Source organism: Heloderma suspectum, chromosome 1 (assembly GCF_057233095.1).
Source record: "Heloderma suspectum isolate Gila_16-S chromosome 1, 16-S_ref, whole genome shotgun sequence".
Taxonomy (NCBI): domain Eukaryota; kingdom Metazoa; phylum Chordata; class Lepidosauria; order Squamata; family Helodermatidae; genus Heloderma; species Heloderma suspectum.
The window spans coordinates 440001388-440028137 of NC_139458.1; the positions used below are offsets into that span (position 1 = coordinate 440001388).

Sequence of the window (26750 nt, forward strand, 5' to 3'; positions counted from 1 at the left end):
CTTTCTAAATTTTTATCTTTGCTGTTTTAAATCTGTATTTTAAACTCCTGTACTGCTGCTAGGTTTTATTGTGGTTGTATTGTTATATTGTGGTTTTAATGTTCTATATATTTTAAATTGTTTTATTGTGTGTTGTTTGGTTTTAGTTTTTGTGAACCGCCCAGAGAGCTTCGGCTATTGGGCGGTATAGAAATAAATAAATAAATAAATAAATAAATAGGGAACTGTTTCCAGGTACTTCAAGATGTGACTGGAGGACAGCCTGCAGAGGAAGAATTACAGGGGAACCTGCATGAGAGTGAGCAAGAGGCTGAAGGTCAGTCAAACAGAGGCAATGAAACCAAAGCCTACAACAACAACAAGAGTAGTAGCAGTGGGAGATTCCTAGCTGTGTGTGATCAAAACCAAAATATGTCATGAAGTCCTGTGGACTTACCAGGTATGCTGTCTCCCGGGAGGACAGATTAGAGACCTGACTGAAGGGTTGCCTTCACTCATAAAGCCCACTGACAGGTATCCCTTTCTTCTCATCCATGTGGGAATAAATGATACCGCCAAGCGGAGCTATGAAGAAATCACGTCAGACTTTGAAGCTTTGGGAAGGAAGCTCCAGAACATTGGGGCCCAGATAATTTTCTCATCCATCCTTCCAGTAGTCAGAAGAGGGCTAGAAAGGGAAAGAAAAATACTTGGGGGGAATGACTAGCTGTGAAGGTGATGCCGACGAGAGAGAGATTTGGATTCTGGGACCACGGGCTATACTTCCTGGAAGATGGACTGTTGGCAAAGGACACGTTGCACCTCACAAAGGCTAGGAAGAATGTGTTTGGCCACAGAATGAACAATTTTATCAGGAGGGCTTTAAACTGAATGCTACGGGGAAGGGAGACGTAAAGTTGGGGATAACAATGGTCAAAGGCCTATGCACCGCAATGGAGACAACAGCTCTAATAGCGCCCAATAATAGTCTTCACAAACATGTTGGAAGAAAGCCAGACCATGAAGCACATGGTATTCAATGTCTATATTCTAATGCCCAGTGTATGGGAAACAAACAGAACAAACTTGAACTCTTAATATAGGAGGGAAATTATGACTTCATAGGTGTAACTGAGACTTGGTGAGATGATTCTCATGATTGGAATACAGCAATTGAAGCATATAACTTGTTCAAAAAGAACAGGAGGAACAGAAAGGGAGGTGGGGTTGCACTATAGGTGAAAAATACATAATTCTGCACAGAATACAGGAGGATGAGCTTGGTAGCCCCATCGAGAGCATCTGGATCAAAATAAATGGAGCAAAGAATAAAAGGAACCTGGTGGTCGGAGTCTACTACCGGCCACCCAATCTAGAAGAAGACGAGGACGAAACTTTTGAAAAGCAAATAGCCAGTGTTTCAAGGAAGCATGATGTAGTAGTAATGGTGGGCTTCAATTTCCCCGATATTTGGTGGGAGACAAATTCTGCAAAACATGGCCCCTCCAGGAAATTCCTGACTTGTGTGGCAGATAAATTCCTCTTACAGAAAGTAGGGGAAGGAACTAGAGGATTGGCTATCCTTGACTTGATCCTAACCAACAGAGATGACTTAGTGGATAAAGTAGCAGTTACAGGAACTCTGGGGGAAAGCGACCATGTTATACTTGAGTGCTTGGTTCTAAAGGGAGCAAAAGCTGAGTGTAGCCGAACGCATACCCTGGATTTTAGGGAAGCCAATTTTAATAAACTCAGAACAGTGATAAGTAAGGTCCCATGGCAAGCAACTCTAACAAGAAAAGGAGTCCAAGATGGGTGGGAGCTTTTAAAAAAGGAAATTCTCCAGGCACAATCACAAACAATTCCAACAAGAAGAAATGGTGGAAGACAACAGAAGAAGCCAGTGTGGCTTCACAAAAAGCTTAGGGATGACCTGAAAACAAAAAAGGACACATATAGGAAGTGGAAAGAAGGCCAAGGAACAAAGGAAGCGTACAGGCAGGTAGCACAGAATTGTGGGGATGGCGTCAGGAAGCCTAAAGCTGAGAACGAGCTGAGGTTAGCAAGGGATGCTAAAAGCCCCAAAAAAGCTTTCCTCAGCTACGTGCATAGTAAAAGGCAGAGGAAAGAAATGGTGGTTCAGCTATTAAATCAGGATGGCAAAAGGATAACAGATGACAAAGGAAAGGCAGAGGTGCTCAATTCCTACTTTTGCTCAGTCTTCTCCCAAAAGAGGGCCTATGACCCCCCTGGCAAAGGCGAAGTACAGGCTGAAAGGGCCGGATTGCAGCTTGAGATCGACAGGCATATGGTCAAGGAACACCTCATTACTTTGAATGAGTTCATATCTCCAGGGCCAGATGAACTGCATCCGAGAGTAATAAAGAAACTGGCAGAAGAACTCTCAGAACCACTGTCTATTATCTTTGAGCAATCATGGAGGACGGGGGAAGTGCCAGATGAATGGAGGAGGGCTAACGTTGTCTCTCTCTTCACAAAGGGTAAAAAGAAGGAACCTGGGAACTACAGATCAGTCAGTCTGACATCAATCCCTGGGAAAATTCTGGAGCAGATCATAAAGCAATCAATCTGTAAGCACCTTGAAAACAAAGCAGTGATTCCTCGAAGCCAACATGGATTTGTCAAGAACAAATCCTGCCAGACGAATCTGATCTCAGTTTTGGATCAAGTAAACGCCGTTGACTGTGGGAATGCTGTGGACATCATATACGTCGACTTCAGCAAAGCTTTCGATGAAGTCCCCATGATCTCCTGATGAGCAAACTAGCTCAAAGTGGGCTAGATGAAACAATGATCCAGTGGATCCACAGCTGGCTACAGAATCAGACTCAAAGAGTGCTTCTCAATGGGATCTTCTCCAACTGGGGAGAGGTAACGAGCGGAGTTCCGTAGGGCTCAGTCCTGGGCCCAGTGCTCTTCAACATTTTTATTAATGACTTGGAGGAGGAGGTGCAGGGAATGCTGATCCAATTTGCAGATGACACAAAATTGGGCAGGATAGCTAATACTTTGGAAGACAGAAACAGAACTCAAAGGGATCTTGATAGACTGGAGCTCTGGGCAGAAAACCACAGAATACAGTTTAATAGGGATAAATGCCACGCTCTGCACCTAGGAAAAAGAAACCAAATGCACAGTTACAAGATGGGGGGTACATGGCTCAACAATACTACAAGCGAGAAGGATCTTGGAATTGTTGTCGATCACAAACTGAATATGAGCCAAAAATGTGATGTGGCTGCAAAAAAGGCAAATGCTCTTTTGGGCTGCATTAATCAAAGCATAGCTTCCAAATCCCAGGAAGTACTAGTTCCCCTCTACTCAGCACTGGTTAGGCCTCATCTGGAGTACTGTGTCCAGTTCCGGGCACCGCACTTTAAAAAGGATGGAGACACTCTGGAGAGGGTTCAGAGAAGGGCAACAAAGATGATCAGGGGACTGGAAACAAAGCCCTCTGAAGAGATACTGGAAGAACTGGGCATGTTGAGCCTTGAGAAGAGAAGACTGAGGGGAGATAGGATAGCGCTCTTCAAGTCCTTGAAAGGTTGTCCTAGAGAGGAAGGCCAGGATCTCTTCTCTATCATCCCAGAGTGCAGGACACAGAATCATAGGCTCAAGTGACAGGAAGCCAGATTCCGGCGGAACATCAGGAGAAACTTCCTGACTGTTAGAGCAATATGACAATGGAACCAATTCCCTAGGGAGGTGGTAGTAGGGATGTACGAAACCCCGCTTACCTGGCTCCGCCGGGTTCCGCTGGGGGGGGGGAGGCGCTCCGTCCCTCCCCCTGGAATCCTGGCCGGCCGGCTCCACTCCGCAGGGATTCTGCAGAGCCGCTGGCCAGCTCTGCCAGCAGCCGGACATCCGGCCGCTGGCTAGCAGGGACGCAAATGGCCGTCGCCGTTTGCATCCCTGAATTCAGCCGTGATATGCTACGTAAAGACTTACGTAGCCTATCATGTCTGGGTAAAAAAAAAAACGCATACGCAAATGGCGGTGGCTGTGGCCGCCGCCATTTGCGTTCCTTATTTTTGGCTGTCTTAGTCTACGTAAATATTTACGTAGACGAAGAGAAGAAAGGGGAACGCAAAGAGCATAGCGGATGCTATTTGCGTTCCCCTTTATTTTCACCATCTTATTCTACGTAAATATTTACGTGGACTAAGACAGCCAAAAATAAGGAACACAAATGGCGGCGGCTGTAGCCGCCGCCATTTCTGTATGCATTTTTTTTTTTTTACCCAGACGTGATAGGCTACGTAAGTCTTTACGTAGCCTATCACGAATGGGGGGGGGGGGGACAGACTGCAAATGGTGTCGGCGGCGGCCGGTCGGAAGACCAGCCGCCACCAAAGCTGCTGCTGGAGCCGCTGCCGTCTGGAACATCTGCCCCAGGTAAGTCTCATCCCGGGGGGGATCCGCGGGGGGCTGGGGGGATGGCAGGCCGTTCCGCCACGGAGTTCGGGGGGCCAAATGCACTGGCATTCGGCCTCACCAAGATCCGTGGCAGAATTCTTTGACATCCCTAGGTGGTAGGCTCTCCCACACCTGAGGCATTGAAGATGAAGCTGGTCAGCCACTGTCAGGGATGCTTTGACTTAGATTCCTCCGCTGAGCAGGGGGTTGGACTCGATGGCCTTGTAGGCCCCTTCCAACCCTACTATTCTATGATTCTGTGATTCCAGGCATGGTTCAGTTAGTGTGTGTGTGTGTGTGTGTGTGTGGTTCCAAATAAACCTGTGAAATCCATCAGAATCACACTGTATCTCTTTGTTGCTTTGGGGGCAAAGAATTTCCCTGGCTTAAACCAGTATGATCTATGCTATGATCTATGTTGTAATCCTGCTTAATCTTGGAATTGTGCGTGGTTAACAAGATAGTTAAAATGTGTAAAATGGCGAAATCAAAATTTAAAATAGGTAAAACATTTTAAACAGTTTAAGGTCAACCTTCCCCTTTCCTCATGTGAGTCTACATAAAAAAATGCTTCTGAAAAATTCTCAAGTCCTCCTGGGAAAGTGAGTTCCAGCGTAGTTGGGCCTTGGTTGCATGAAAGCAGAGTTCTACTGTCATATGCTTAAGAGAACCTTCATTTGGCCAATTTTGCAGGGCTAGAGGTAAGCTTCTTCCCCCCTGAAATTTTTTTGGGAAAGGTTATAATTATGCAATACTTATTTTATTATGAGAGCTAAACATACTTTACTATTTTAAGTATGTACAGTATGTTATTTATTATTGATTGATTATTTCATTTATATCCCACCTTTTTTCCTCTTGCAAGGAATTCAGGACAGCTCACATGATCCTCCTTCTCTCCATTTTATCTTCACAACGACCCTGTGAGGTAGATCAGGCTGAAAATCAGTGGGCTGGTTCACATGGCATGACAGCCCACCATGAGTTATTCAACCCATAGGGAGGCTGTGGTACACATGGGGTTTGTGCAGCAGCTGTTTTGCATGCCCAGACCCTTTCTGGGGGTTGTTGTGTTCTGCCAGACTGGTGAGCATGGAACAGACCATAGGTTATGTGGGGGTTGTTTAACCCTCGCATAACCCCCGCTTGCTGGGTTTGTGTCAGGAAGCGCCCTAGCTGCCTCTTACAGTCTACTCCAACATCCAACTCAAGACACAGAGAAAAGGATTCTTTTCAAGACTTTAATCGTTTTACAACTTAATGACTCTTTCAGATGCTAATCACCAGCGACTAAGCAAGGAACAGTCCTGGGGAAAGATAGCAGAGTAGCCTATGCTCCAGGTTAGGCAGTTGGTCCCCGTTTGAAGGAGAATCACGGGAAGACCCTGAACTTATGGGCTAGGGAGAGATCCCCCCTCTTTCCCTTGGGTCCTTGGGATGCGACTGTTGCTTGCGCGCCAAACGAGCGCTATTTATTTATTTATTTATTTATTCATTCATTCATTTCATTTCTATACCGCCCAATAGCCAAAGCTCTCTGGGCGGTTCACAAAAATTAAAACCAAACAGCACACAATAAAACCTAGCAGCAGTGCAGGAGTTTAAAATACAAATTTAAAACAGCAAAGCAAAAAGTTTAGAAAGCTAAAATGCTAAAATGCCTGGGAAAATAAAAAAGTCTTCACCTGGTGCCGAAAGGAATACAGTGTAGGTGCCAGGCGAACCTCACTAGGGAGCTCATTCCAGAGCCGTGGTACCACAGCAGAAAAAGCCCTCTTCCTAGTAGCCACCCGCCTCACTTCCTTTGGCAGGGGCTCATGGAGAAGGGCCGCTGAGGATGATCTTAAGGTCTGGGCAGGCACATATGGGAGGAGGCAATCCTTCAGATAACCTGGCCCCAAGCCATTAAGGGCTTTAAATGTTAATACCAGCACTTTGAATCAGGCCCGGAAATGGACTGGCAGCCAGTGCAGCTGGAAAAGTACTGGTGTAATATGAGCTCACATGCCAGTCTCTGTTAACAATCTTGCTGCCCTATTTTGGACCAGCTGAAGTTTCCGGATGGTTTTCAAAGGCAGCCCCACATATAACGCATTGCAGTAATCCAGATGAGAAGTTATCAGAGCATGGATAACTGTAGCTAGGCTATCTCTGTCCAGATAAGGGCATAGTTAGTATACCAGCCTAAGCTGATAAAAAGTGCTCCGTGCCACTGAGTTCACCTGTGCCTCAAGTGACAGTTCTGGATCCAAGAGCACCCCCAAACTACGAACGTGATCCTTTAGGGGGAGTGCAACCCCCTCCAGAACAGGTTGAATATCACCTAGCTGGGCAGACGAACCACCCACTAACAGTACCTCCGTCTTGTCTGGATTGAGTTTCAGTTTATTGGCCCTCATCTAGTCCATTACTGTGCCCAGGCGCTGATTCAGAACAGCCACTGCCTCACCTGGTTTTGATGAGAAAGAGAGGTAGAGCTGGATGTCATCCGCATATTGATGGCACCTCAGCCCACACCTCCGGATAACCTCCCCCAGCGGTTTCATGTAGATGTTAAACAGCATGGGGGATAAAATAGAGCCCTGTGGAACCCCATGGCACAATTGCCATGGCACAGAGCAATAATCCCCCAGCACCACCTTCTGGAGTCGGCCATCCAAGTAGGAGCGGAACCACTGCAGTGCAGTGCCTCCAACTCCCAACCCAGACAACCTATCCAGAAGGATACCATGGTCGATGGTATCGAAAGCTGCTGAGAGGTCCAGAAGAATCAACAGGGTCGCACTCCCCCTGTCCCTCTCTGAGCCGCTACGCCTCCTTTCCGCGCCCGCCATCTGTCGTCGCTCCCTGCGTCGGCATCGAGCATCCAGCAAGCCCCCCTCCAGCACTCCCTCGCTGCCAGGGTCACTATCTATCCCAGGAATGCTGGCAGGAGTAATCACTGCCAGCTGCTGTGCCTATGAAAGATGAGCGAGCTCCTCTCCCACGGATTGCTGTTCCTCCTCAGAATCAGAACTGCTCTGGGGCTCTATTGGCTCAGTTTCCACCCTGACAGTTTGCATGACATGACAACCTCGAGTAGGGGTTGGATATGCATAGTGGTGCCCATGAATACTGTGGCTCATCGTGGGTTAAATAAACACAGTTTGCACCGTGTCATGTGAACCAGGTCCGTGACCGGCCCAAAGTCACCCAGTGAGCTTCATGGCTGAGTGAAGACTAGAACCCGGATCTCCAAGTCCCAGTCTAACACTTTGACCACTACATCACACTGGCTCTCGTATTTATGTTAAAAATGCTGTGTATAGCTTAGCAAATGTAATTATACTGCCTGGTATATTTACAAAAATTAAAAGAAAAACACAGCCTCCCTGCCCACCCCCCAGTGCTGGTTGGGAATTATGGGAGTTGCAGTCAAACACTTCTGGAGGGCACCTGGTTGGGGAAGGCTGCCATAAGTGCATTAGTTTTATTCAAACTAATACAAATATACACAATGATATTCTGTTTGTTTACAACATTTCTATCCTGCTTTTCAATTTATAGGAAGCTGCTACACCTGAAGGCAACTGTGCATATCTTGGCTTTTGCCAGTTGGGGAAATAGGAAAGACGTAAAATAAGAGTTGAAAATGGAAACCATCAATATTTGTAGTAAAGATAATGAAAGCTTCCTTTTCGAGACTTGGAAACACTCTCCTGTCCTATCCCTACAGTCAGCATTCTCAACCTGCTCAGCCTGGTTTTGGTGGGGTTCTACTTCCCCTGAAAGAGCAAGCTGAGGTTGATCTTTGATCCAGCTTTGTCTCTAGAAGTTGGCTGCATCACCCAGGTTGCCTTGGTGGCACAGAGTGTCTTTTACCAGTTTTGGCTGGTTTGTCGTCTGCAACTATTCTTGGGCAGGGATAGTCTGACCATGGTGATTCATGCTCAGGTTACCTCCTGGCTAGATTACTGCAGTATGTTATACATGGGGCTGCCCTTGAAGACCACTCTGAAGTTTCAATTAGTGCAGAATTCAGCTGTCAGAATTTTAGCTGGTACAGCCAGATTTGTTCACATCACTCCCAATATTGAGAACTGCACTGGTTGCCTGTTTGTTTCTGGACCCAATGCAAGGTGCTGGTACTTGCCTGTAAAGCTCTAAATAGCTTGGGACTCAAATACCTGAAGGAGCACCTTGTCTCATAATAACCTGTCCATGTCTTAAAATCTTCCTCAGCATTAAGTAATCGCAAAAGAGAGGGCTTTCTCAGTGGCTGCACCTTGGTTTTGACCTGCTGTCCCTTAAGTGGGAGGCCTGGGACCTACCTTACGTTCTCTTCAGTACCAGTTAAGACATTGTTTATTTACCCATGCATTTTAATTTTTATAATTTATTTATTTACTTATTTATGATATTATTATTATTAAATTTATTAATCGCCCATCTGGCTGGTCACCCAGCCACTCTGGGTGATGTACAGCGTATAATAAAACAGTTTAAAACAATAAAATTCTACAATAAAAATGTTTTCTAAAATACCCTAGACCAACCCAAATGCCTGCCTGAACAACCATGTTTTTAATGCACGACGGAAGCTCATTAAAGAGCGGGCATGGCGGAGTTCCCTAGGGAGGGAGTTCCACAGAGTGGAGGCCACCACAGAAAAGGCCCTCTCCCTCGTCCCCACCAGTCTAGCTGTCCTGGCTGATGGGACAGAGAGAAGGCCATCTGAGGCTGATCTTGTTAAGCGGCCTGTCTGGTGTTGCTGGAGGCGCTCCTTAAGATAGGCTGGGCCGGAACCATATAGGGTTTTAAAGGTCAAGACCACCACCTTGAATTTGGCCTGGAAAACAACTGGTAACCAGTGCAACTTCTTCAGCACTGGAGTGATGTGATCTCGCCGGTGGCTGCCTTTAATCAGGCAAGCCGCCGCGTTCTGTACCAGCTGCAGCTTCCAAACCGTCTTCAAGGGTAACCCCACGTAGAGCACATTACAGTAGTCTAAACGAGAGGAGACCAGGGCATGTACTATCGATGGGAGGAGATGGTCGGGAAGGAAGGGGCACAGCTGCCATATCAGATGGAGATGATACAGCGCTGTCCGGCTCACAGCTGACACCTGAGCCTCCACGGACAGCTGGGAGTCCAAAATGACCCCCAGGCTGCGGACCTGGTCTTTCAAGGGTAGCCGTATCCCATTCAACACCAGGTCAACATCCCCCAGCCTCCTCTTGTCTCCCACCAAAAGTACCTCGGTCTTGTCAGGGTTCAGCTTCAGCTTATTCCTCCCCATCCAGCCACTCACTGTCTCCAGACATTTGGACAGGGATTCTACGGCCAACCTTAGTGAAGATTAACGAGAGGTAGAGCTGCGTATCATCCGCATATTGATGACACTGCACCCCAAACCTCCTGATGATAGCCCCCAGTGGCTTCACATAGATGTTAAATAGCATCGGGGAGAGGATGGAACCTGTGGCACCCCACAAGTGAGTGGCCACGGGTCTGAAACCTCCTCTCCCAGTAAAACTCTCTGGTACCTGCTGGAGAGGAAGGACCGGAACCACCGCAATATGGTGTCCCCAATGCCCATCCTCTCCAGGCGGTCCAGGAGGATACCATGGTCAACGGTATCAAAAGCTGCTGAGAGGCTGAGGAGAACAAGGAAGGAGCATTCACCCCTATCCAGAGCCCTCAGAGCCTATAACAAAAGTCCTTAGGGCAGCCCTCAGTTTGCTTCATAATTTTTATTTGCTGTCTTATTCTGATGTTAGTGTTTTGTTGTACTTCGTTAGGTTTTAAATAATGTATTATTTACACCGTAGCATACTGCCCTGTAATCTGATTTGGTGAATAACAGTATAGAAATGTTTTAAATAAAAATAAATAAAATCAATACAAAAAGCTATAAAACTTGCTTACCAGGGGCAAGCAGTGATCCAGCCTTCAAACTGCATTCAACTCTGGGGAGGGGGTGGACTAGTATCTGCCTCCAACCTGGAAGAGCACATTATCATTATTCTGGATATCGTTAAATGTTGTTATAACAATAAATTGGAATCAAAGGCTGCTTGTGCAGGGTGAATCTCCTTTCATGATTTCCAGCTGCAGCCCCTTATGCTACATCCCACATAATTCCTGAAGGTCCCCCCAATCCTTAGGAGAGCCATTTTGGGAGGATGTAGGGAGTTGAAGGGAGGAGGAATTGACAGGAAAGCCCTATGAAACAAGTGAAACTCTACTTGAAGCTCTCTGGATTTGAATAATACTATGTCATTGAAACAATAATATTCTCATGGATATTTCATCTCAAGTTTTTTTTTCTAATCAGATAATGAACTGGTTTGTGGTTGCTTGTGAGAGTGTGGGGATGAGCAAATGTGCTGGCTCTTGCCCACTCACTCGCTTCCACTTTCCTAAACAACCCAGGAAGTTTTTGTTGTGACATGTAAACCTGGCACTCCGGGTTGTTTGGGGTTAAAACAACCCAGATTTATAACCCATGGTTTGCTGTTGGGTTAAAACTGTAGGTTGTTTAAACCTAAATAACCCAGAGTGCCAGGTTTGCATGTTACAACAACAATCCAGGAATGGGGCATTCCTGGGTTGCTTACAAAGCATGATGTAAAGTGGAAGTGAGAAGTGCTCAAGAGACAGTACGCTCAGTCATTTCAGCATGGCCATGGCTAACTATGGGTTGTTTAACCGTGAGTTAGCTGTTACGTGCAAACCATGTCAGTGTTTCTAAGAACCTAAGAAGAGCCCCCCCTCCCCCATTTCTCCTGAACTTTTCAAACTTTCTTGGAGAAACTGAAAAAGGAGCTGGTGTTGGGGATGGGGTTTTTTGCATACCTTCCTATCTCTACATAAAGGAGGGGGATCTCACCTATGTTCGGCCTGAGCTTGTTCAGCTTCATAGGTCTGGAATTGTGTCCAGGAGACAGTAGGAAGCTGGTAAGGAAACTATCCCATGGGCAGCATGCAACACTGGTCTGTTCAGCTCCTGTTAACCCAGTTTCATGAGGAGGTTGGGAATGGCCATATCCTGCACTAGTCAAGCTCCCAGCAGGCCATTAGGGGAAGTATATTAGGTGGTGACATGAGACAGGGCCTTCTTTGTGGTAGTATCACAACTTTGGAATGCCCTAGCCCAAGAGGTATGCCTGGTGCCAACTTTATTCACATTTTGGTGGCCGGCTAAGACCATCTCATAGATTCATAGAATAGTAGGATTGGAAGAGGCCTATAAGACCATCGAGTCCAACCCCCTGCTCAGTGCAGGAATCCAGGTCAAAGCATCCCTGACAGATGGTTGTCCAGCCTCTTCTTGAACACCTCCAGTGTGGGAGAGCCCACCACCTCCCTAGGTCATGGGTTCCATTGTCGCATTGCTCTAACAGTCAGGAAGTTTTTCCTGATGTTCAGCCAGAATCTGGCTTCCTGTCACTTGTGCCCATGATTCCGTGTCCTGTACTCTGGGATGATCGAGAAGAGATCCTGGCCTTCCTCTGCGTGACCTTTCAAGCACTTGAAGAGCGCTATCCTATCCCCCCTCGGTTTCTCTTCTCAAATTTATTTATTTATTTGTTTATTGCATTTATATCCCGCCTTTTTTCCTCTTGCAAGGAACCCAAGGCGGCTTACATTATCCTCCTCCTCTCCATTTTATCCTCACAACAACAACCATGTGAAGTAGGTTGGGCTGAGAGTGTGTGACTGGCCCAAAGTCACCCAGTGAGCATCCATGGCCGAGTGGGGACTAGAACCCGGATCTCCCAGCTCCCAGTCCGTCACTCTCACCACTACGCTACACTGGCTCTCAAAGCTAAATATGCCCAGATCTTTCAGTCTCTCCTCATACGTCCTTGTTTCCAGTCCCCTGATCAACTTTGTTGCCCTCTTCTGAACCCTCTCCAGTTGGTCTGCATTCTTCTTAAAGTGTGGTACCCAGAACGGGAGACATTACTCCAGATGAGGCCTAACCAGTGCTGAGCAGAGGGGAACTAGTACTTCCCAGGATTTGGAAGCTTTGGTCACTTTCCCTGAGTTCCCATAACTGCTGCTTGATCCAGTCAATCATCTCTGTTGGTTAGGATCAAGTCAAGGATAGCCAATCCTCTAGTTAATTCCTCCAATTTCTGTAGGAAGAAGTTACCAGCAACACAAGTCAGGAATTTCTTGGGGGGCATATTTTGCAGAATTTGTCTCCCAACAAATATTGGGGAAATTGAAGTCCCCCATTACTACCACATCATGCTGCCTTGAAACATTGGAAATTTGCTTTTCTAAAGTTTCATCCTTCTTCTTGGTTGGGTGGCCGGAGAAGACTCCAAGCACCAGCTTCCTTTTATTCTTTGCTCCATTTATTTTAATGCAGATGACCTTGATGGACCTACAAAGCTTATCCTCCTGTATTTCTGTGCAGAGATATGTATTTTAACATATAGTGTGACTCTACCTCTGTTTCTGTTCCTTCTTTTCTTTTTGAACAAGTTATATCCTTCAGTTGCTGTACTCCAGTCATGGGAGTCATCCCATCAAGTTTCAGTTAAACCTATCAAGTCATAATTTCCCTCCCGTCTTAAAAGTTCAAGTTTGTTCTGTTTGTTTCCCATACACTGGGTATTAATATATAGACTTTGAAGGCCATGTGCTTCATAGTCTGGCTTTCTTCCTACATGTTTGTGAAGACTATTGTTGGGCACTATTAGAGCTGTTCTCTCCGTTGCAGTGCATGAGCCTTCATCCACTGTTACCCTCAACTTTACATCTCCCACCCCCATAGGATTCAGTTTAAAGCCCTCCTGATGAAGTTCTTCATGCTGTGGCCAAACACATTCTCCCTAGCCCTTGTGAGGTGTAACCCATCCCTTGCCAACAGTCCATCTTCCGGGAAGTATAGCCTGTGGTCCCAGAATCCAAATCTCTCTCGTTAGCACCACCTTCGTAGCCAGTCATTCACCCGGAGTATGTTTCTTTCCCTTTCTATCCCTCTTCTAACTACTGGAAGGATGGATGAGAAAATGATCTGGGCCCCAAAGTTCTGGAGTTTCCTTCCCAAAGCTTCAAAGTCTGATGTGATTTCTTCGTAGCTCTGCTTGACAATATCATTTATTCCCACATGGATGAGAAGAAAGGGATACTTGTCAGTGGGCTTTATGAGTATAAACAACCCTTCAGTCACATCTCTTATCTGTCCTCCTGGGAGATAACATACCTGGCAAGTCCATGGGTCTTTGGAACATACTTGGGTTTCAATCCCACACAGCAAGGAGTCTCCCACAAGTACTCCTCCTCTCTTCTTGGTGTTGTAGGCCTTGGTTTCATTGCCTCTGCTTGACTGACGTTCAGCCTCTTGCTCGTTCTCATGCGGGGTCCCCTGTAATTCCTCCTCTGCAGGCTGTCCTCCAGTCTCATTCTCAAGTACCTGAAAATGGTTTTATAGTTCCACTGGTGCAGAGTAGCTTCTAGTTCTTCTGCTCCTAACTGTCACCCTTTTTCAAGGAGTATCCTCTAACTTCATTTTGCTCGCCTCAGCATTTTCCTTTTCTGCCTCAGCTTGTTGTTGCTCTTCTAGCTCCTGTACTTCGCTTTGCTGCTGTAGTTCCACCGTTCTGTCTGAGAACTCTTCGTCTTCTCTTATTCCCTGGAGGGTCGACACTCGCCGCTCCAGCCCTCTTACTTTTTCTTCCAACTGCGTGATCAACCTGCACTTGTTGCACATGTAGGCCATGTTGATCTCAGACAAGAAAAGAAACATGGCACGGCCATTGCAGGTCACCACCACTGGAGAGTCTTTTCCTTCCAAAGTCTCTATTCCCTTTATTTTTCTAGCTTTCTAATTGTACTGAAATAGCCTGTGCTTTGTCCTCTATTCACTGGAGGTTAACAGAATCTCACTGATATGGAAGTGTGTGTTAACAAGAAAAAGAAATTTAAAAAACATTGTTAGGGACCTCCCTTACTGAACTCCTGTTTGTTCTCCCTGTTTGCTTACTTTGATTGCTCACTCTCTGGGAGCTTGCTTGCTTGTATAGCCCCTCGACCAGCTGGAGCACTTTCCTCTGCTCATCTCAGCTAGGAGAAAGGAAACAGACTGAAACTCCCCATCAACACAGCTGCTAGGAGTACGCAGGCCAAGCCCCTTCAATTCGATTGGAGCTCTCAGGAGCAGATGCTGAGCACACAGCGATTCAGAATGGAAAGTTCCCTGGGCTTACTCCAGCCCCCTCGCCACTTTGCCTTTGTCTCCTCTTCCACTGTAACTCCCCAGCCAAACTCCTCTTTGCTCTCCCTGATTGATCGCTTTCTGGGAGCTTGGTTGCTTGTATAGCCCCTGGAGCAGCTTCCTCTGCTCAGCTTGGAGACAGAAAACATCTCCTTACCTGGGCTTTTAAAGTGTTAGTTGCAGCTTCAATCTTGTTGCTAATTTTTACTGTATGTTTATTCACTGTGTTTTATTGCAGGCTTATTCTTGTTTTAACATTGTAACCTGCCCTGGGATTTTTTACGAAGGGCAGGATATACATTGAAATGAATGAATGGGCAGTCCCTTGATCCTGTCACTTGGTGTTAGAAGCTGATGACCTGGCTCCTGGCTTCCTGTTTGAAGGGAACTCAGATCTGCTTGTTGTTGTTGTTTATTCGGTCAGTTGCTTCCAACTCGTCGTGACTTCATGGACCAGCCCACGCCAGAGCTTCCTGTTGGCTGTCGCCACCCCCAGCTCCCCCAAGGTTGAGTCTGTCACCTCCAGAATATCATCCATCCATCTTGCCCTTGGTCGGCCCCTCTTCCTTTTGCCTTCCACTTTCCCGAGCATCAGCATCTTCTCCAGGGGATCCTGTCTTCTCATTATGTGGCCAAAGTTCTTCAGTTTTGCCTTTAATATCATTCCCTCCAGTGAGCAGTCTGGCTTTATTTCCTGGAGGATGGACTGGTTTGATCTTGTTGCAGTCCAAGGCACTCTCAGAATTTTCCTCCAGCACCACAGTTCAAAAGCATCGATCTTTCTTTGCTCAGCCTTCCTTATGGTCCAGCTGTCGCAGCCATAGGTTACTACGGGGAATACCATTGCTTGAACTATGTGGACCTTTGTTGTCAGTGTGATGTCTCTGCTCTTCACTATTTTATCAAGATTTGTCATTGCTGTCCTCCCAAGAAGTAAACATCTTCTGATTTCCTGGCTGCAGTCAGCGTCTGCAGTAATCTTTGCGCCTAGAAAGACAAAGTCTGTCACTGCCTCCACGTTTTCTCCCTCTATTTGCCAGTGATCAGTCCAGCTGGTTGCCATAATCTTGGGTTTTTTGAGGTTTAACTGCAACCCAGCTTTTGCACTTTCTTCTTTCACCTTTGTCATGAGGTTCCTCAGCTCCTCCTCGCTTTCAGCCATCAAAGTGGTATCATCTGCATATCGGAGATTGTTAATGTTTCTTCCAGCGATTTTAATTCCAATCTTGGCTTCATCAAGCCCAGCACGTTGCATGATGTGTTCTGCATACAGGTTGAATCGGTAGGGTGAGAGTATACAACCCTGCCGTACTCCTTTCCGAATCTTAAACCAGTCCGTTGTTCCGTGGTCTGTTCTTACCGTTGCCACTCGGTTGTTATACAGATTCCTCAGGAGGCAGAGAAGATTACTTGGTATCCCCATACCACCAAGAGCTTGCCACAATTTGTTATGATCCACACAGTCAAAGGCTTTAGAATAGTCAATAAAACAGAAATAGATGTTTTTCTGAAACTCCCTGGCTTTCTCCATCATCCAGCGGATACTAGCAATTTGGTCTCTAGTTCCTCTGCCTTTTCTAAACCCAGCTTGTACATCCGGCAATTCTCGTTCCATGAATTGCTGGCATCTACCTTGCAAGATCTTGAGCATTACCTTACTGGCATGTGAAATAAGTGCCACTGTTTGATAATTTGAACATTCTTTGGTGCTTCCCTTTTTTGGTATGGGGATATAGGTTGATTTTTTCCAATCTGGTGGCCATTCTTGTGTTTTCCAAATTTGCTGGCATATGGCATGCATCACCTTGACAGCATCATCTTGCAAGATTTTAAACAGTTCAGCTGGGATACCGTCATCTCCTGCTGCCTTGTTATTAGCAATGCTTCGTAAGGCCCATTCAACCTCACTCTTCAGGATGTCTGGCTCTAACTCACTGACCACACTCTCAAATCTATCCCCAATATTGTTATCCTTTCTATACAGATCTTCCGTATATTCTTGCCACCTTTTCTTGCTCTCTTCTGCTTCTGTTCAGTCCTTGCCATCTTTGTTTTTGATCATACCCATTTTTCCCTGGAATTTACCTCCGATGTTTCTAATATTCTGGAAGAGGTCTCTTGTCCTTCCTATTCTATTATCTTCTTCCGCTTCTGCGCATTGCTTGTTTAAAAATAATTCCTTATCTCTTCTGGCTAACCTCTGGAATTTTGCATTTAATTGGGCATATCTCCTCCTATCACTGTTGCCTTTTGCTTTCCTTCTTTCTGGGGCTGCTTCCAGTGTCTCAGCAGACAGCCATCTTGCCTTCTTGGTTTTCTTTTTCTTTGGGATGTTTTTTGTTGCTGCCTCCTGAACAGTGTTGTGAACTTCTGTCCATAGTTCTTCCAGGACCCTATCTACTAAATCTAGTCCCTTAAATCTATTCTTCACCTCCACTGCATTTTCATTAGGAACTGATCTGTGGGTCTTCCCTATTCTCTTTAGTCTGATTCTAAATTGTGCAATAAGAAGTTCATGATCTGAACTACAATCAGCTCCAGGTCTTGTTTTTACCGACTGCATAGATGTCCGCCACCTTTGGCTACAAAGGATGTAGTCAATCTGATTTCGGTGTTGACCGTCTGGTGAAGACCATGTATAAAGTCGTCTCTTAGGTTGTTGGAAGAGAGTGTTTGTTATGCACAGTGAGTTGTCTTGGCAAAATTCTATCAGCCTATGTCCTGCTTCATTTTGTTCTCCCAGACCATGCTTGCCTGTAATTCCAGGTGTCGTTTGACTACCCACCTTAGCGTTCCAGTCTCCTGTAATGAAAATAACATCTCTTTTAGGCGTACTATCCAGTAGGTGCAGCAGATCCTCATAGAACTGATCCACTTCTGCTTCTTCAGCATTTGTGGTTGGGGCATATATTTGGATCACTGTGATGTTAAATGGCTTACCCTGAATTCGAATTGAGATCATTCTGTCATTTTTGGATTGTATCTAAGCACTGCTTTAGCCACTTTATTATTAATTATGAGGGCTACTCCATTTCTTCTGTGGTCCTCTTGTCCACAGTAGTACTTCTGGTGGTCCTTTGATGTGAAGTGGCCCATTCCAGTCCATTTCAGTTCACTGACACCCAAAATGTCTATATTTAATCTTGACATCTCCCCAGTAACCACATCCAATTTGCCCTGGCTCATAGATCTTACATTCCAGGTTCCTATGGTGTGTTGATCTTTAGAACATCGGATTCGCCGTTCACCACCAGCACCATCGGCTGCCGGCCGTCCTTTTGGCTTTGAGCTAGCTGCGTCATCACATCTGGGGCTAGTTGAACTTATCCTCTGTTCCTCCCCAGTAGCATTTTGACCATCTTCCGACCTGGGAGTCCCATCTTCCGATGGTATACCGACATATCTCTGGTTGTACAGATCCATTTAGTTTTCATGGCAAGAATACTGGGGTGGGTTGCCATTTCCTTCCCCAGGGATCGTATTTAGTCTGACCTCTCTGCCGTGACCTTTCCGTCTGGGGTGTCCCTTGACGGTTTAGCTCAGGACGTCATTGAGGTGCTCAAGCTCCAGCACCACAACAAGGTAACGATCTCCTAAGCATCTAATTGTTTCCCTGAGACAAGCCTTTGCCATGGCAGATGTAACCGGACACTTTGACCCTCCTGCAGACCTTGTTACCTTGGTTCAAATAATTAGCATCCCATTTCCTCTCCGGTGCACTATCTTTTCATATGGGTTGGCCCTTCAGGGATTTTACCCTTTAATTATAAAACAGTTATGTTTTCTGTCAGCATGAGCTACAAATTCTAAGTCAGTTGATTTTGTGTGTGTGTGTATGAAATGTCGGACAATTGCTAGCTCAAATCCTAAAAGTAATACATGTCTCTTACGATAATATGCGGTGGCATTAGAAGGCATGATGGAGTAGTGTTTAGAGGCAAAAATGGTGCTCGGATGTCTTCCTGAGCACCTGATCATTGCATTCACTTTGAAAAATTACTGCAAAATAGGCCGTTACCTACAGCTGATGAGCTCCAAGAAGAGCGAAACCTGTTAAAATAGGTCCTGTAGTATTGGCCTAATGAGTGGTTCTTTCTCTGAACACATGTGTCCTCCAGAATTTTAGTTCTTGTAAAATAAGCTAGGTGAACTGTAAAGCCAGCCTGGGAGTACCTATAAGACAATCTAGATTTATTAAGAGTTCTAGCCCATCCTGCCTCTTCAGACTCAAATAATAAATTTGATGGCTGTTCGGAGTGCTTTTCTGTTCTTTTGTAGCACATTTTCTATGTGACCTTGTTTTAACATGCATCTCATTTTTCCTCATCTATTCTTATACCAGAAATGGGGTGAGGAAAGAATTTAAACTATCTTTTAAATTTAGCACTCCCAAATCTCTCTTATCATATGTGAGATGTATTTGGGCAGATGCTACCAATGGTTTAGAGCAGGGGTGGGCAACTTGTGGCCCTCCAGGAATTTTTTTTGGCCTACAACTCCCAACAGCCCTAGCCAGCATATCTAATGGTGGGGAATCATGGGACTTGTAGGCCAAAACATCTAGATTGCCACAAGTTGCCCACCCCTGGTTTAGAGTATCTAGTCTTTTGTGAAAAAGAACTTGACAGAAAAGAAAAAGCTAGTTCTTAGTCACTTCTAAGGAGCATCCTACAGCTCCACTGACCATGATAATTGTCATCTCTGAGATAACTGATTTCATAGTGAAATAAGTGGGGGAGGACATGCCGCATGTTCATTGCTGAACAGTTTTTCCCAAGAATGCTCTGCCATGAAAATAAAAATTGCACCACTGTGATAGAAAAGTCTAGCTGAAAGAAGAGCTTGTACCTCTCTAGCGCAGTGTAGGAGGAACAACGCCACTGTTCATTTGAAACCTCCAGCATTGCAGTGTAGAGTCAGTTCTTTCAGTCAGTTTGCTGGTGGTTGGCATGGAGGACAACATAGTAAAAGCAAGGGAACCATTAATATTATGCAGTCCACAACACTAGAAAAGGAGCCAACTGTAGTAGCTGCTTCCAAGTAGGTGCTGTGTACAAATGGGGAGGAGGCAAAAGTTTTTGACGGTCACTTTTCCTTCTTAAAGAAAAAATTACCCTTGCAATCATTATCTCATTCATGTTACCCTCTCCTTCCATTCTTTCCACAACACCTGTACATGGATCTGTACTGAAAAGCAAAGGCATGGAAATTTCTTTGAACTGTTGGCATCTGCTTTCTGTTCTATATTCTCCAGCTCAACTACGAATAGAATAGTTCAATGTGTCTAGTGGTTTCTGTTGTCTATTTCCTGTGTGACTTGCTAGAACAGATTAATATAGAAACTTAGCTCATGAATATCATCCCCAGTATATTGACTCTGTTTGAGGAGAACATACAGCTGAAACTCTGACTTTGTCTTTAGGATGATTGAGGAGAGCGGAAAGAGGAGGAGGACAATGGCAGAGAAGAGACAGCTGTTTATGGAAATGAGTAAGTTGAACACTTTTTAAGCTTACAGCTTCGCTAAAGAATGTGCTGCAACCTTTTAAAGGAATTCTACCAGATCCTGTTTCTCAGCAGAGATTGGGGTTGTCAGGTTAAAATATCAGGGGTGATGTTTCTTGAAGTTGACATCTTTGCCTTTAGCCTTCCAGTGTTAACCTCCTCTTGCTCTTTCTTTATTGTGTTCTTCCTGATGTTTGTACACCATTCCCTTCATCCCGTGAGACCCCGCGCACTCGCTGTTCATGTCTGTTGTTGATGGTCCAACCCCAGCAGCTGTGTTTTCTTAAGATGTATGGAAGCATGCCATCCAGGAGTAGGCTGCTGGATTTGCCATGGGCAGCACATGTGGGTATGTGGCACAGCAGAAGGGCTCCCTCTGATGACTGCAAAGACCAGGCAGGAACATATGGGGTGAGGCAATCCCTAAGGTAACCGGGTTCCAAGTTGTTTAGGGCTTTATATGTTAACAACATCTTAAACGTAGCCTGGTAGCTTATTGGCAGCCATTGCAGTTCTTTTAGCAAAGGTGTAACATGCTGGCCCAGCCTCACTGCTGGATCCTGCTCCAGCCACAACTTCCAAACCAAGCCCAAGGGTAGCCCCACAGAGAGCACGTTACAATACACCTGTCTTGAGGTCACCAATGCCTGAACCACTGTGGCTAAGTTATCACAGTCCAGGAACAGCCATAGCTGGCATCCTAGGCGAGGCTGGTAAAAGGCAGCCCTAGCCACCGAGGCCATGTGAGCCTCCAGTGACAAAGGTTAATCTAGGAGTGCCGCCAAGCTATGCACCTGTTCCTTCAGAGGGAATGCAGCCCCATCCAGAAGAGGCAACTGACCTATTTCCCAGGCCTGTGACCCACTTACCCACAGAGCTTTTGTCTTGCCAGGCTTCAAACTCAGTTTATTGGCCCTCATCCAGTCCACCACTGCATCCAAGCACTGGCCCAGAGCCTGCACAGCCAGACCTGATTCGATGTTATAGAGAAATAGAGCTGGGTGACATCTGCATACTGATGATACCTCACTCCAGATCCCCAGATGACTGCTCCCAAGATCTAGAATAGCTTTGGGGATAAAACAGTGTCCTGCAGGATCCCATGGCACAAGTGCCAGGGCGCCGAGGTGACACCCCCAACACCACTCTCTGAGACTAATCCTACAGGTAGGAGTGGAACCACTGAAGTACCATGCCCCCAATACCCCTCCCATGGAGCTGATCTAAGAGGATACCATGATTGACCATAACAAAAGTTGCAATGTTCATCTTCATAGCAAAGATTAATAGAATAAAATACCTGAGCTTTATGGATTTTTACTGGAGGAAAATCTGCCCTATGTCTTTTCTGGCTTTGATTTGCAGAGCAATCAGACCCATAATGTTTGACCCAGCAAGCAGGAGAACCTCACTTAGTTCTCATTCAGATTATAAATTCAGATTATGGATTCTGGGCTGTACCACCTCAGTCTGCAGGTGGGGGCAGGCATGATGGAATGCTCCTACGTCCCTCCTTCCCCTCAGATCCTGCCACTTAGATATAGCATGTGTAGGGGCCTTTTTAGTATGGAGAAATTTTCAGACCTGCGTGGCATGGAGAGGTCTGCATGATGGAAGTTTTACAGTCCAGACACCATCTCTGTTGGAACTAAGCCCTAAAACGCAGTTGCAATGTACGTGATGGGTTGTTGTTCAGTTGTTAAGTCATGTCCGACTCTTCGTGACCCCCTGGACCATAGCACGCCAGGCCTTCCTGTCCTCCGCTCTCTCCCGGAGTGTGCTCAAGTTCATATTCATTGCATCGGTGATGCTATCTAGCCATCTCATCCACTGCCGTCCCCTTCTCCTTTTGCCTTCAATCTTTCCCAGCATCAGGGTCTTTTCCAGAGAGTTTTCAATTTGCATTAGGTGGCCAAAATATTTGAGCTTCAGCTTCAGTATCTGTCCTTCCATTGAGCAGTCAGGGTTGATTTCCTTTAGGATTTGACCTCCTTGCAGTCCAGGGGACTCGTAAGAGTCTTCTCCAGCACCACAGTGTGGTTGGGGCATAGACTTGAACGTGATGGGTACCAGGATGTAATTAAAGGCCTCTTTCTACTGTAAGACAGGAATGCCTTGTTGAGATGGCTGTCTTGCTTCTAACTTACAGGGTCTCAGAATTTTGATGTCATCAGACTGTCAACATATCGGACTGCCTGCAAACTGAGATTTGTGCAAAAAAGATGTAATCGTAAGTAAGACGTTTGATTCTCTCTGGGAAAGATTTGATGAAGGAAGATGTCAAAATTCTGTCCCCATTAACTCCCCTGTATTACATTGATTCAGGTATACCTTAAAAGAATTCAAACCAACTGTTCAATTGTTTGGGAAAATGTGGATATCATATTGAAGCAATAATGCATAATTAAAAGAACCACATCTGTTTGATGTGTTCTGTGTAGTCTTCAGTGGAAATGCTGCTTCTGCATTGTTTCTGCCACTCTTCAACTTGAGGGGTCTTGTGTGGGAGGCACATAAAAAATGAGGTCCCCCTAAAGTGACCTTGGCAACAGTGTGCTCTATATGGGTCATAAACTCTGCCTCTAGCGGTCAAAGCAAGTTGAGCTGTATCTTCCCACACTTCATTCCTTGTTGGCATCACATGTACAGGTGCTTGTGTTTATTCATGTGAAGCACAAAGCAGAGTAGCTTTAATGCAAAGAGCCAATCAGTGTTTCCCCTCCTGACCCTGGGTACACTCTGGTCATGTAAGAGAAATGCTTGGAGCGCTCTGCTGTGCACAGAGAGGCTGTGAGAAGCTGCCCACTGCAGTGCTGTGATGGGAGTATCTTAAAGGCCTTGTTCTTGTGGTGACTTTTAGGAGGAGCAGGCACCCCCCTCCTCTGCTGTCCTGGGGTGATGAGGCCGGACAGCTACCTGTCGGGGATGCGCTGACTTGGATTCCTGCGTTGAGCAGGGGGTTGGACTCATTGGCCTTGTAGGCCCCTTCCAACCCCAGTATTCTATGATTCACAGCAGCGGAATGAGAAGTGTGTTTGAGTATTACCCAGATTTTCATGGAATCGGCTTTGGTCTGTCAGGGGCAGATGAAGCCAGATAAGCCAAGTGTAGCATACTTTTAAAATCTGGTTTTCAGGGGCCACACAGTGTTTGAAAGGAACATACTTCTGGGTGGGGTGGCGGGGTAGAACTGAATGCCATCAAACTCACAGGGGATGCTCAACCAGTGAGAGAGGCTTGTTTCCTGCCCCTGTCCAGGCTCCCCGCTGCCACTACATTATTATGAATGGAGAGCAACTAATTTTACCCACGTGTACAGATTTCCCTGAAGAAGCCAAAATCCCCAGTTCTCCAGTACAGCATCTGAAGTCTCCCCCCCCCCCGCCCCCGAGAGCTTCCCCTACCCCAATTTCTCTCCATTCCAGCAATCTGACATGGAGTTATTGCTCCCACCCCATTTTTCCCCATGTGTGCACTTTTGCCTATTGGTTCCAACCCACCCTTTCTCTTTCTCCCTGCTTGCAATGAGAAGCTCCAGGTAAATCAGAAGATCATTACTGTGATAAAGAGATAAAGCTGAGAAGTGACTTTTCATAACAATGGAGAAACTCAGAGAAACTACAGAACATCAAAGAAGCACAACACGATTTAAGAGAGCAATTGAGAAGCGAAAGAGCACTTTAGGCCGAGTTACTAAAGTTAGCCTTTAACCCTTTTACTGCAGGGGAGCAAGATTTATTTCTTACTTCTGAGTAAACATGCATGGGGGGGGGGAATCTGTTAAAGATTAGAAGCAGGCTGCCTAAGGTGAGTGAGTGTCCCCACTACTGCAATAACGTGAGGGGTCGCTGCTGTGCTCCTGGGGAGTTTCTCAATGGGAAAAACTGCTTCCATTGGGGAAACAAGAGGCAATGGGACGTCCTACCCCCTTGACTATGTCACTGTCAGGTCACAGAAGCATGCCCGGGATTTAATGCACACTGTGGTAAATCCGCCAGGGAACTGCTTTTAGTAAAAAAAGAGTAAAAGGAGTTTCAGAAAATGCAGCTTTTCAAGAGGGAAGCGTCTGGTTGGCAGCAGATGGGTGATGACACCCTCTCTTGTGAAGGAACTCAAACCGCTCTAACGTCACACTAAATCACTCGTGAAGACAGCCCCCTGATCAACTTTCCTATGGGTGGTTAACTAGTAGTCATATATTGGTATGCCTGAGCCAAGCAACTAGAGACAAAGCAAGGTTTTTCTCTCCCCGCCCCCCCGATCATCTCTCTCTTTTTCTCTCTCTTTCCCCAATCCATGATTATTATTTTTTTTGCAGAAGGAGAACTTTAGCTTGCTCTTCAGTTTAAGAGTAGGCATGGCAAGATGGAGTCCTCCCTTCTAATCTCAAGAGAGCCAGCCTTTTTGTTTGCAACTCAAAACTGGCGGCTCAGATCCTTGAATGCAGGGTGAAGCTCGTATGCAAACTAAACAGGGTGTCATTAATGATTCTAAGTTATGCAATGAAGAAGAACAGTGTGGTTAGGTATCCTTCAGCAATGGATTACAGGACAGAATACCAGGGACAGCAGCTGTGTATTGACATATTCAGAGATCCATGCAGCTCTGTTTAGCTATTCTCTGTCCTATTTTTTGTTTAAAAAAATATTTTATTGAGTTTTAAATTACATGTTTACAATATGATCAATGAGTATATAACATTACAACTTTTGCAACTAGCAAAACACAGACATTACATGAGGAATCAAATTACAGTTAACAGGAATCACAAGAGGTTCAATATATTAATAACCTTATATTTATCTACAGAAGTTCATCAGAGGTTTAAGATTTTGTTGTAATTATCTAAATTATCTTTCCATATCCATCTTGACATGCTGGTGGTTTTCTCTAGGAATTTTTTTTTTTTTTAATAAAATCCATAAATGTTTACCAAAGTGTACTGTTCCATTGTTTTTCAACTGGTGGGTTATGACCCAGTACTGGCTCACAGCCTGACTGAAGCTGGGTTGCAGCAACTCTGTAGCCACAGTGCCCTTAAAAAGAAAAGTGAGATCTTTATCCCAGCCTCTGGCCCTGGGCAAGCAAAGGAGAAGGAGCAAGCGCATGAGAGGGAGTGGGTGGGGTGAAGTGGGGTAGCCTTTAGACCTCACCTTGCTTCATTATTTGGAACATTTTGGCACAGCATTCCCTTTGCTGCTGCTTGGAGCTTGACATCTGGGCACCACCACTGTCCACACATGCTGCTCACAGCCATAAGAGTCCACAGGTGTTATCCTAAGAGAGAGCCCTGCCTGCTGAGAGAGGGAGGGAAATCAGGTGTGTTTCTTTTGCCAAGACCTTTCTCCTGCACACCGGGGGTGTCTCTCCATCTCAGCTCTTCTCCCTCTGGCTTGAGAATGCAAATGCAACAGGGCAGGAGCTGCTCTTAAGGAAGGGTGAGTGAAGAAGAGGAGGGAAGTCACTCCCACTTTGGTCCCCATACATATGCTGGGTATTCTTCACATGATTCAAAGCACTCTTCATATGTTCCAGGGTGGAGTCCTGCTCAGATAAAATACTACGAAGAGGTGATACTTGTAGACGCACACTTGTAGCACAAGAAAAACTAGCACGTCTGAGTAAAAGGTAGTAAAACAGTAGAAAAACGTTGCTGTTCATGAAATATAGGATAATGTGCAAATGGGAAGTTTGTGTGTGTTGTTAAAAGGCATAGGGTTGTGGCAAAGGAGATGGAAGTGTGAGTTATAGAGTGAAGTGATGCTAAGAGTGGGAAGAATATGGTGAAGGGAGAGTGGGTAGAGAGAGATAATTGGATGACAGGGCACAGAGCATTGAAAAAATATCACAGGAAGAAGGTGTATTTGGCAGTCCCAGAGAACTGCTTTTTAAAAATAACCTGTCTCCTTTTGTGTGGTTGGCTCATCCTCTCTTCCCTCTTCTCTGCTCTCTGCTCCCTGCTCCCTTTTTCCTTCCCCACCAGGGGGAAATCGCTTGGTTGTGCAAACAGAGTTCCATGGAACTGGAGAGTTTCTTTCTTTCTTTCGTTCTTTCTTTCTTACACAAAAAGGAAGCTTTTCTAAGCTAAACAGCTGGGATTGCTTTGCTAGGAAAAAAGGCGAGTAAGGGGAGACAAGTTAGAGGTGTAGGAGGGTGCTGTTGCACTCATGTCCTGCTTGTGGGTTTCCCATTGACAGCTGTATGAACATTGTGTGAACAGAATGCTGAACTAGATGGACCCGTTGTCTGATCCAGCTTGGCTCTTCTTATGTTCTTATGAAGTTCTGGCTGTTGTGCTCTAGGGGCTTCTCTTTGCCTTTTGTCACCACCACCACCAGGGACTGCTGGATCTGTGCAAACAGCATGATGGTGGCATCAGGTACAGGGGACACAAGCAGAGCTTTAGGATATGGAACAAGAAAAATGTGTTTTGGGGAGGGGCAGCGGAGACGGGCAGCGGCAGCGTCCACTTATTGAATCCAGAGATTACCCTATACATATAGATGGCCTTCATTTATTTTATTATTCCTGTTTCCACTCTGCTTCTCTGCCAGAATGTGCCCCTTGCAGTAGCTGCAATGAATCATCGGCCTGTGCAAAATATGCATGCTTGTGT

The 26750-nt window shown here is 45.7% G+C and overlaps 1 protein-coding gene across 30 annotated transcripts in view; it reads left to right on the forward strand.

The window, feature by feature from the left end:
- DTNB (dystrobrevin beta) overlaps positions 1–26750 on the forward strand; it is a 267328-nt gene that overhangs the window by 14841 nt on the left and 225737 nt on the right. For 16 of the 30 annotated variants that reach the window (XM_084828198.1, XM_084828280.1, XM_084829492.1 and 13 more), the window contains exons 2-3: positions 20052–20119; positions 22284–22364. In XM_084828198.1, coding sequence (XP_084684324.1) covers positions 20053–20119; positions 22284–22364 — 148 coding nt within the window. In that variant the 5' untranslated portion in view covers position 20052. Of the gene's footprint in view, positions 1–234; positions 317–2754; positions 2872–17114; positions 17315–20051; positions 20120–22283; positions 22365–25669; positions 25763–26750 lie in introns of those variants that run through there. The other 14 variants (XM_084829227.1, XM_084829397.1, XM_084828453.1 and 11 more) reach the window with 4 other exon arrangements.